The sequence below is a fragment of the Sinohyriopsis cumingii genome, chromosome 5, assembly GCF_028554795.1.
Source record: "Sinohyriopsis cumingii isolate HCF-2022 chromosome 5, ASM2855479v2, whole genome shotgun sequence".
Classification (NCBI taxonomy): domain Eukaryota; kingdom Metazoa; phylum Mollusca; class Bivalvia; order Unionida; family Unionidae; genus Sinohyriopsis; species Sinohyriopsis cumingii.
Genome location: NC_142965.1, coordinates 20,549,386 through 20,562,031, shown reverse-complemented (window position 1 = coordinate 20,562,031; position 12,646 = coordinate 20,549,386). Strand labels below are relative to the sequence as shown.

The 12,646-nt window shown below is 33.6% G+C and overlaps 1 protein-coding gene across 1 annotated transcript; it reads left to right on the top strand.

Moving 5' to 3' along the window:
• The first annotated feature begins 6,526 nt into the window (after positions 1-6,526).
• Positions 6,527-12,142, top strand: LOC149798750 (uncharacterized). Its single transcript, XM_089957285.1, has 3 exons — positions 6,527-6,649; positions 10,445-10,512; positions 11,857-12,142. The coding sequence occupies exons 1-3, from the start codon at positions 6,527-6,529 to the stop codon at positions 12,140-12,142; spliced, it is 477 nt and encodes a 158-aa protein (XP_089813411.1).
• The last annotated feature ends 504 nt before the right edge of the window (positions 12,143-12,646 follow it).

The following is a 12,646-nucleotide window of genomic DNA, read 5'->3' as shown; positions in this document are numbered from 1 at the left end:
TTGTTGATCAAAATAATAGACAATAATTCTTCGTAAATAAACCTCTCATCTTTTGACAGTATCTCCGCATTTGATCTTTTGACTTCATTTCGTATCTCATTATTTGACGTTAACTCCAAATCTCATCTTATGATGGTAACTCCATATCTCATATTTTGACCGTGACTCAGTATCTCCTAGCATAATATTCCGCTATCATTACTTAATAGTTGCACCGTTCTGGTGGCCTAGTAGTTAGAGCGTCCGCCTCGGACGCGGGAGGTTGTAGGTTCGATCTCTGGCCGAGTCATACCAAAGACTTACAAAAATGTCTACATGTCTGCAGCATGATGTCCCAGTGCTAGACATCGCTATAAAACTGTCACATTGCAGACATCGTAGCGATGTGACTGAAAAATTGTTAAAGCTACGTTACAAATCTAAATCACACACACACACACACACACACACAGTGCAGTTAGTACACTACTACATTTTAGAATACTGTTCTACTGATCTCTTGTATTCTAACTCAAACTTGATTGATTTGTTTGTACAATACATGTGTGGGCTCTCCCTTCTGACATAGTGTTTATCTCATAGGCCACATAGTGGTTGGAGTGAATAATCTTTACTCTTGGAATTTCACACGTAAGTATCAGACAGGCTTTGAATACAACACTATATCAATTCAGGCAAGAATGAATATAATTAAACTATAAGAAAATTATATTTCAGATGGATGACATTTTCAAGATAGCATATAGAGATGTTTACGAAGGTTGTTCCATCACAGCGCTCCGGTAATTTATTGCGTTTCCTTCTTCCCTTCCACATACAAATTATGCAAATATAAATATGCAGGCACTCCATGTATTAATGGCATATTAGAACTGTCAGAAACGTTTTCTAAGGATTTTCTATCTTTTTCTTTTTATCGATTAATGGTTCTGATTGTGTAGGAATTCACAGAAGCATCCGAGATAGTCTTGATTTAAATTATCACTTATGACCGAGTTTGTTTCGATGATGATGACGATACTGATGATGAAAAGAACACGAAAAGCAATGCGCCAATGATAATTCTTTGTTTACCTTCTTTATAGGTTCCTCATTCTTGCTCTTTTCAAGCTGCTGCTGCTACTGATTATTATTATTATTATTATTATTATTATTATTATTATTATTTCAGAATTGACAAAAGACCAAATGTTTGCCAATGTTCAGGAATTCTACCGACCATACAGTGAGTGGCTATTTCAGACAACGGGTGAAGTAAACCTCGTGCAGTTTATTTGCATACATCACTGTCAACTCATTTGTCTTTGAATAGCTTAATGCTTACATCCAACTTTTGGATATCAGATTGATACCTGATTCAATAGTTTTAAAATGAAAATCCAGATTATTCGGTCGTGAAATTATAATACAGTTGCAGTTGCCAATTATTTCAAAGATTATGATATATTTTATTACTAAAAGAAATCGACAGTGATTTCATAAATAAAGTTAAATTAACACACACACAGACGCGCGTGTGCGCACACACACACACAGATATATATATATATATATATATATATATATATATATATATATATATATATATATATATATATATATATATATATATATATATATGGTTAACAGTCGCTTCTCATCTCTGGCCATTTACTGAATTTCTATCGTGTTTTGATTTTATCTTTGCTGATCAGTGACCTCATAGTTAACGTAACTAAAATGGTGCCAGACCTGGCTGACCAGCTACAGCAGATATATAAATGGTGCCATCCTGGAGATGGTTACTAAAAATAGTTTGCATTGTATTTTGATACAGTTTCAGACAGCTAGGTTTCTAATTGAATTCCACTATTGGTTATTTTAATAGAGACGGATCAGTAGAAGTATCATTTGACCTGATGTTTCGACGCAACATCGATAACATTGGGATCCAGATCCCTAACGTCATTTACAATGGAGCAAACAGAGTTGTTCTTAGTGGCACTGACCTGGAAATTTCGTTGATCAATGGTTACATTGTGGATATCAGGACCCTAACTGGTCCCATCATTAATACACCAAAACCTCCGTTGCAAGGTAGGTCACAAAGCTGTTAGGCCTTTCTATTGCACCTAGTTTCCATCGCCGTTTCTTACACGTGCAAGGGTAGGCCGATAAATCAGCCCCTCCCCCGTGATGATATTGATTTCAGTGGACATGTCGTCCATCAGTATCAACACAGATGGGAGGAGGGGGTTGATTTATCGGACTAGTGCAAGGGCAGAAGTTTTCCCATCCAATATTGTTATTTTCCTTCAGAATCTCCAATTTTCTTCAATTTAAAGACAACCCTACAAAAACGTCTCTAAGAAAGTTGTGTAAAATAAATGTACAATTCATCAGTTCTTTCTTGAATTTTCAAGAAACGTCTTTGAAAGTGGTGTAATACAAACGTACTTTGCATCAATTCTTAATGAATTTTCAAAAAACATTATAGAGTTGCCATCATGACAAATTTTGACAACTTAAAAATAAAGAGTGCTTTTTTTCTTTCCTTTTTTAATGAAAGTAGTATTTCAGGGATGCTGGTATAGTACTCCCTCTGTTATAGTACCCCCTCTGTTATAGTACTCCCATTGTTATAGTACACCCTCTGTTATAATGTTCTCTCTGTCATAGTACCCCCTCTGTAATAACACCCACTTTGTTTTAGTGCCCCCTCTGTTATAGTACTCCCTTGTTACAACACTCTCCATGGCAACCACAGGATACTCCACCTTCTTGTGAGACCATCTTTTAGTGAAGTACGTTATATATATATATATATATATATATATATATATATATATATATATATATATATATATATATATATATATATATACACTTTTACTACCACCTAACAAAATGAGATACATGACTATACTCACCTTATAATAGGAACCATGTTTTAATATGAGGTTTTAAAATGAAAGTTGTAATGTGGTCTTCAAGCACACAAGCAGACACACACACAGGCCAAGGTATGATTTTATAATTTTTCTTAGCAAAATAGTCATAACTATGGATGTGATTTTGTGAAAATCTCAGTGAAAATCTCAATTTCTGAAATCTTGATACTTTCTAGTAAGGCTTATGTTGACAATAATACTTATACTGTATTTCTTTTCAAGGCTGATAACGCATTCTTTATTTCTGCAGTTGGTGTGCTTGCAAAGTTGACAGTAGCTGTGTATAATCTGACGTACAGCTCCGATCTCATGAACTCAAATTCCTATCAGTTCCGCAGCCTTGCCATCCCTTTCTGTGCTGATGTAAGTCAGTTAGACTTGTTTCATGTCAATGTAGTAATTTTTAGAAATATTCATGTCTTGTTACAGACATGATGTGTTAGATCTTAAAACACTAATGTACCTCGGATATTTCAAGATAATGTATATGGGGCGATTACAAATAATTGTTTTGTAGATGTATGTCAGTAATTGAATATTATAAATAAGTAATGACATGCAGATTTAGTATATAATGAATTAAAATTCAGTATGGTATCATTGAATCCTCTATGTTTGTATGTGTGTGTGAGAGAGAGAGATTTATATAAATAGGAAGTTTGCCACATTGTTTGCCAAACTAGTGCCAATGTATGTGCTATTCATCCCCATGAGTGTAATTCTAGTTTGCTTGTGGTACATTTGTTCTTATTGCTTGGAGTGTGCCAAAAAAATATTTAATACAACTTGCCAAGATTTTAAATATTCCCTGCATCAACACCTGACCTAATATGTTGGGGGAGGATATGTTGTGTTGCATCCTTACACACAAACATGTACATACGTATGCATGCATACACACACACCCCGCAACAGAGACACACTCACTGTGTTACTAAATTGCCTGTTTTCTTTAAATGTGACATTAACATTGCATCAACACATTATTTTGGAATTACTGAAAACTCATTCAACGACATTTTGAATTGCATCACTGTGGTACACTAAGACATTCAAGACTATGGGAATTAATTTAGAACATGCTATACTTTTGGACTTGTGATAGGACATTTAGGATTATCTGGGATGCAATTCACAATGCTACAAGTGTTGTTTGAATTTTCACTTTGGATTAGAGAATTAAACAACTTGTTGATTTTACTTAAAATTAGTTAATTTCATTTGTTTTTGTTTCTTAATTTAAGATATAGACTCTTAACAGCTATGTGCTCATTGTATGCAGTGACATGTGCTTATTGTATGCAGTGACATTCATTGTATGCAGTGACATGTGCTTATTGTTTGCAGTGACATGCTTATTGTATGCAGCAACATGTGCTCATTGTATGCAGTGACATGTGTTCATTGTATGCAATAATATGCATTCATTGTATGCAGTGACATGTGCTTATTGTTTGCAGCAACATGTGCTCATTGTATGCAGCAAAATGTGTTCATTGTATGCAGTGACATGCATTCATTGTATGCAGTGACACATGTTCTTTGTATGCAGTGATATGTGTTCATTGTATGCAGTGACATGTGCTCATTGTATGCAGTCACATGTGTTCATTATATGCAGCAACATGTGCTCATTGTATGCAGTGACAAATGTATTATGAGAGAAGTAAATCAGATCATTACACCGACTTTGATAGAATGAAATGACACAGAAAATTATGTGCCAGAAATGTGCTACAAAAATAATTTAATTGTATTCAAGTTATATCGCTGAAACTAAATGGAGCATTTTTGTTGTATAAAATTTGACAGGACCAAATAAACAAATAAATCATTAAATAAATAAATAAATCATAAGCATTTATTATGACTCTATCGTCTTAAAATAAGTATTACAAAGGAGTGAGAAACAACAAGTTTTGTAAAATTCAACAAATAATTTAATTTCCTAGAATGCGAAATGAAAATGTTGAGAAAAGAACTTAGGGTATTATGAATTAAATCCCAAATAATCATATAATTCAGGCACAAGTCCTAATAATTAGTTCTGAATAAACATTAGTGTAAATCCAAATTAAATCCAATGCTGAAGGTCTTGATATGCCTGTGGTGACCTGTATAATGTTGTTGTGCCAACAATCTTTTGTTAGATTACAATAATACAACCCAAGAATAAATTCTTATTTGAAATTATAGTATAAATTCAAGTCTTTATTTCCAAGAATGTTATCTTTGAAGAGCACTTTGTATTTCTGGAGAAGAATAACTGAAATAATTTGAATAAATAAAATTTGTATCCAAATGAATTTCTGGACACACCAATAATACAACTGACCTCAGGTCACAATTAGCATTTTCTAAAAAGAAATTATTAACTAAATTATGTATTAGTTGTTTACAGATTCAACAAAATCAATTATTCAGGTCAAGTAGAAAATTAACTTGATTTTGGACAAGTGTCAAGTCAAATATACAATGTTATAGACACATTACTGTAGCATAATGCAATAAAAAAAATAAGAAAAAGAAACTAACTAGCAAATAATGTAAAATACATACACACAACAGCAGCAAATAATGTAAAATACATACACATAACAGAAGCAAATAACATAAAATATATACACATAACAGCAGCACATAAAAATGTAAAATGCATACACATACCAGCAGCAAATAATGTAAAATACATACACATACCAGCAGCAAATAATGTAAAATACATATTCATACCAGCAGCAAATAATGTAAAATTCATACACATAACAGCAGTAAATAATGTAAAATACATACACATAACAGCAGCAAATAATGTAAAATACATACACATAACAGCAGCAAATAATGTAAAATACATACACATAGCAGAACTAAGAAATAATTGCATTTCCCAAAGACATGCTGAATCAACAGTCAACCAACTCAGACTGGCCTGCACAGGTTTTCCAACCCACAACCTTGATTATGAGTCCACATGTTCTGCCAACTAAACTATTACAACAAAGAATGATGTTAATCATTGCCTGTTTCCATGTTGAGGCTGTCACTTTGTAAGCTCTACAGTATTGTGATGATGCACTAATTGCCCTGTTTCCATGTTGAGGGTGTCACTTTGTAAGCTGTACAGTAATGAGGTGACAGTAATTGCCCTGCTTCCATATTGAATCTGTCCAAAAATATTGTGGTGACACAGTAATTGCCCTGTTTCCATGTTAAGACTATCCTACAGTATTGTGGTGATACACTATGTTTCCATTCTTAGGCTGTCACTTTGTAAGCCCTACAATATTGTGGTGACACAGTAATTGCCCTTTTTCCATATTAAGACTGTCCTACAGTATTGTTGTGACACACTAATTGCCTTGTTTCCATTCTTAGGCTGTCACTTTGTAAGCCCTATGATATTGTGGTGACACATTAATTGCCCTGTTTCCATTCTGACATTGTCACTTTGTAAGCCTTACAATTCTGTGATGACACATTACTCAGGTCCATGCCTTTTCATACAATATCAGATACCTAAATCAAAGATCAAGATCTTTAGCAGAGAAAAGGTCATGAACTATTTGCAGTATTCTTTTTTAATAATAATCAGCATGGACCTTGATCAGGCTGACCATGTTGCATCTAATTACCAGTGCTTCATGTTATTGATGAATGGATATAGAATGTATCTGCCTAGACCCATACGAGGCACTGGACAAAATGAGGGTCTCGGGGTAAATTAGTTCTTCAGCTAATCATGTTACCATCTTTAAATAAAGTTATTAATATTATTATTATTATTTCCACATTAGAAATTACTTAGGAAAATTGAAGCATCATGATATTAAAGGTGAAGAAAATCGTGAATGGATTGTCAGTTTTTTACTAATAGAAAGTAAAAGGTTTTGGTAGCATCAAGTGCCTTAGTGGGCAGGTGCTATCATTGGGATATCACAAAGGTCTGTTTTGAAACCAATTCTTTTTATTGATACTTATTAATGACGTGCCTAAAGTTTTTGAAAGCATGGTGAAAAAAATTTGTTGATGAATCAGAAGACTATCATAATTTCATGTACACAGAAAGGCTGGAGAAAAATTGCAGCTAACATAAAAAAGGAAAAGAACTTTAAGTGTTATTGTTGATAATAAGTTCTTAAAGCCGATTCCAGCATGGAATAAACTAATGTTATGAATGGCTAGTCAAGTCTCAGAAGAAAACTTAACTATTGAATTAAAGTCACTGAAGAAAACCTAACTATTGAATTAAAGTCACTGAAGAAAACCTAACTATTGAATTAAAGTCACTGAAGAAAACCTAACTATTGAATTAAAGTCACTGAAGAAAACTTAACTATTGAATTACAGTCACTCCTTTGCATGAACTTGTCTCTGAACAGTGAAGCATCAAAATGTTCACAGTAGGTTTTGGACCCATACCTGATTTAAACTGTTAAGGCATTTGTATTGAAAAATGTTTGGGGCTTGGGACCTATACCTGATTTAAACTGTTAAGGCATTTGTATTGAAAAATGTTTGGGGCTTGGGACCCATACCTGATTTAAACTGTTAGAGGCACTTGTATTGAAAAATGTTTGGGACTTTCACAGTAGGTTTTGGACCCATACCTGATTTAAATTGTTAGAGGCATTTGTATTGAAAAATGTTTGGGGCTTTGGACCCATACCTGATTTAAACTGTTAGAGGCATTTGTATTAAAAAACGTTTGTGGCTTGTGACCCATTCCTGATTTAAACCATTAGAGGCGTTTGTATTGAAAAATGTTTGGGGCTTGGGACCCATACCTGATTTAAACTGTTAGAGGCATTTGTATTGAAAAATGTTTGGGACTTTCACAGTAGGTTTTGGACCCATACCTGATTTAAACTGGTAGAGACATTTGTATTGAAAAATGTTTGGGACTTTCACAGTAGGTTTTGGACCCATACCTGATTTAAACTGTTAGAGGCATTTGTATTGAAAAATGTTTGGGACTTTCACAGTAGGTTTTGGACCCATAGCTGATTTAAACTGTTAGAGGCATTTGTATTAAAAATGTTTGGGACTTTCACAGTAGGTTTTGGACCCATACTTGATTTAAACTGTTAGAGGCATTTGTATTGAAAAATGTTTGGGACTTTCACAGTAGGTTTTGGACCCATACCTGATTTAAACTGTTAGAGGCATTTGTATTTAAAAATGTTTGGGACTTTCACAGTAGGTTTTGGACCCATAGCTGATTTAAACTGTTAGAGGCATTTGTATTAAAAAATGTTTGGGGCTTTGGACCTTACCTTATTTAAACTAGAGGCATTTGTATTGATAAATGTTTGGCTCTTTGGACCCATACCTGATTTCAACTGTTAGAGGCATTTGTATTAAAAAACGTTTGTGGCTTGTGACCCATTCCTGATTTAAACCGTTAGAGGCGTTTGTATTGAAAAATGTTTGGGGCTTGGGACTCATACCTGATTTAAGCTGTTAGAGGCATTTGTATTTAAAAATGTTTGGGACTTTCACAGTAGGTTTTGGACCCATAGCTGATTTAAACTGTTAGAGGCATTTGTATTAAAAAATGTTTGGGGCTTTGGACCTTACCTTATTTAAACTAGAGGCATTTGTATTGATAAATGTTTGGCTCTTTGGACCCATACCTGATTTCAACTGTTAGAGGCATTTGTATTAAAAAACGTTTGTGGCTTGTGACCCATTCCTGATTTAAACCGTTAGAGGCGTTTGTATTGAAAAATGTTTGGGGCTTGGGACTCATACCTGATTTAAGCTGTTAGAGGCATTTGTATTTAAAAATGTTTGGGACTTTCACAGTAGGTTTTGGACCCATAGCTGATTTAAACTGTTAGAGGCATTTGTATTAAAAAATGTTTGGGGCTTTGGACCTTACCTTATTTAAACTAGAGGCATTTGTATTGATAAATGTTTGGCTCTTTGGACCCATACCTGATTTCAACTGTTAGAGGCATTTGTATTAAAAAACGTTTGTGGCTTGTGACCCATTCCTGATTTAAACCGTTAGAGGCGTTTGTATTGAAAAATGTTTGGGGCTTGGGACTCATACCTGATTTAAGCTGTTAGAGGCATTTGTATTTAAAAATGTTTGGGACTTTCACAGTAGGTTTTGGACCCATAGCTGATTTAAACTGTTAGAGGCATTTGTATTAAAAAATGTTTGGGGCTTTGGACCTTACCTTATTTAAACTAGAGGCATTTGTATTGATAAATGTTTGGCTCTTTGGACCCATACCTGATTTCAACTGTTAGAGGCATTTGTATTAAAAAACGTTTGTGGCTTGTGACCCATTCCTGATTTAAGCTGTTAGAGGCGTTTGTATTGAAAAATGTTTGGGGCTTGGGACTCATACCTGATTTAAACTGGTAGAGGCATTTGTATTGAAAAATGTTTGGGGCTTTCAAAGTAGGTTTTAAACCCATAGCTGATTCCAGACATGTTTTGACTTGGAATTGCTTATGCTAGTATGGTGTGAACTATTCTAACAAAAGCACCTAAAAATTAATAGGGGACTTAATGTTTTCACCATGTGTTATTTCCTTTAATCTCATCTGTATCATTTTTTGGCAAAAAAAATGTTGTAGAACAGTACCTGGCATCTTTGCTAGTCAAGGTTCTCATGTGTTACCTTATCTACACCTTGGCAGAACGATCATATATTTCAATGCTTTGTCCTAGCAACATCTATTGGATTTCATGAATTGGCTATGTTTGTATGTAACAGCAAATAACCAATAGCATGTAACAGCAGTACATTGTACATTGACCAAAGATGGTGGAGGCAATTGACTTGAAAGGATACTTTGTAAGTTTAATATTGAAAGTATGACTACAGATAAGAGAGAAGCTGTTACAGGTGTATTTGAAGGAAAGGATGTATTTATTCAAACATGTAACGGCAGTGGATAACTACTTATTTATGAGTTCATTCTGGTTGTGTTCTCCCTTGGTCTTGATCATGTAGAAGCAATGTTCAAATTTGAAGAATTGGATTTTGATTGAATGTGGTGGCTTGCCACTGCATCCAATGAAATTCACAGACTTGAAGCAGACTGATATATCTGATTGATCCACCAAGATGTAGATAACGTTAACATATCAGAACCTTGGCTTGTGAAGATGAGTACCCATATCCAGAACTCCAGTTGTAAATATAAACCTGTAACATATAGCTATTGAATGCCATGTCCCAACTGCTAGAACTTCCATACAATCACTGTGTGTGTGTGTGTGTGTACGCACTTTGATCCAAAGAAACTAAGAACAGAAGGGTCACTAGTACCATGACCCTACCTTTCTCAGTCATTTATTACTGGTACATTAAACTTTTGATTTAATTTATTTAACTTGAGTACATTTTGACTTGATTATGTATGGACTGTTATCAAAGCCCAAGAAAGTTGGTATTTTTTTTAAGGAAATGATTTTACATGACAAATGAGAGAGAGAGAGAGAGAGAGACTTTGGACTTGAACTGGAGTACTTTCACTACAACCTTTTGCAGATTGAGCGCATATTGTTGAACAGCGAGCTCAGGTACAGGTACTACAGCTGTAATGTTGAGAGATTTGGGTGAGTATCATAAATTGTATTTTTTTATTTCATTGATTGATAATTCATCCACTAATCAAAAATGTTTTGGATGTTTATTTCATTGATTGATAATTCAGTCACTGATCTAGAGTTCAAAAAGATTTGGATATTTATTTCACTGATTGATAATTCAGTCACTGATCTAGAGTTCAAAACGATTTGGATGTTTATTCCATTGATTGATAATTTAGTCACTTATCTAGAGTTCAACAAAATTTAATATTTTTTTTTATTGATTGATAATTCAGTCACTGATCTAGAGTTCAAAAAGATTTGGATGTTTATTTCATTGATTGATTGATAAGTCATTCACTGATATAAAGTTGAAGAAATTTTGGATATTTGGTTATTTATTTCCTTGTGCATTTGTAATTGTTGGATGGAATGGATGAATAATTAAGTGCTCAACCTTGGGATTTTTCTATGGACGTGATGGCCACAGTGTATACTTTCATGAAAGGGTCACATTTATTTAATCATGGCAGATTTTAGTCATACAAAGGATATATACTGTTGATGAAAAAATGTAAAAGATGGTATCTATTTGCTATTTGTGGTAACAACAGATAAAAGAACAGTCACATTTGTTTCTTGTATTCTCCACAAAGTGTACATAAATAGATAGCAAATTAATGAACAACTCACCACACATTTAGTATTAGATACCATACAGTAATCTGATAAGATGGTGGTGGGTGGACATATAAGTGGCAGAAGGGAGCACTCACTTTTATTTCTATTTCTATTTAGCTAGAGTGATGAATGAGTAAATGATTAATTATTTGACTGATCAATCAATAATGTAGTACTTTCATAAAAATTATTCTGATTGGCTGATATTTGTAGATCATGAAAGTAATACAAAAATTAATAATCTTTCTTACACTCAGTGCACTGGATTTTTTTATATCATTGGCCAATTTAATCATATTTCATAGGTCAATAAAACAATGTGTTGGTCTCAAGAAAAACCCATGGTTGCATTTTATTGATTTAATGATTGTGTTCCTTTTTCTATTAAAGCTTAACATGAACATGTTTTTTTTAAATTTTCAACAATGAAACTTGACTTCAATAGATTTGTGTACTGGTGAACAATACATGTGGGTGTCAAAATAAAGCAATAAATGTATGTATGTCCTCCACATGTTATAGACTTGAATCAATTATCATTATTATTCTTTATTTCTGTTTTAAGCTTATGCAAAGTTTGTGTATACAGTCTCTACAACGAGTAAGCTTTCAACTCGGAAACATTAAGGCATTGTGACTAAATGTAGTAAATATTTGCATAGCAAACTATGACTTTTGTTTTCATTTCAGAGGTAACCCTGATGTTGTTGTTACAAATATTCTTTTTACTGGTCAAGATACAACATCCATTCAAAGCAACATTAAAAAGATTCTGATGGACAATGCACAGCTTGTTCTTGTTGGCAACAGATATAGGAGGATAATTGGTACCTTAATCATCACACCTGAAAATGGTGGTGATGGTGGAGGTGTCATTGATATCATTGTGACTCCATATCCACCATCCACTAGCACCATTAGCCCTACACCAACCATGACTTCCATGTGTAAGTACCAGGAATTATTAATGATGTGAAAAATTAGTCTATGGGTATTGTAATTTAGTTACAGATACCCAAGAAATTATTTGCTAGATGCCACGGATTGTGGTCCACTGCAGAAGAAATGGAATGAAAGGGTCACAGTAATCATAAGGTCCCTGAGTTAGAGATACAAAATTTTTTTACTGTTAGTAATCAACACGTGATCAGTTACATAAATGGTAAATGTACCATTACACGATTTATACTGCTCAACTGAGTTGATTACCTAGAAATGGTAGAATGTACTGCAAGTATAAAATATGTACAATTTCATATATATATATATAAGTTAAATAGTTTTTTTCCAGTTTTACAGAAATTGTCACATATTTAAATAAATCCTATGTCATTCACAGGAACACTTAAATTTATTTTAAATAAAAAAATAAAATTTTAAAGGAACATATATTATTGTTAGTAGAAAATATTCTTTATGCTGTCTTTTCCAAGAGTCACTGTTACATATAGTTGTTAGTCATTCAACATTGGTTGAAAAT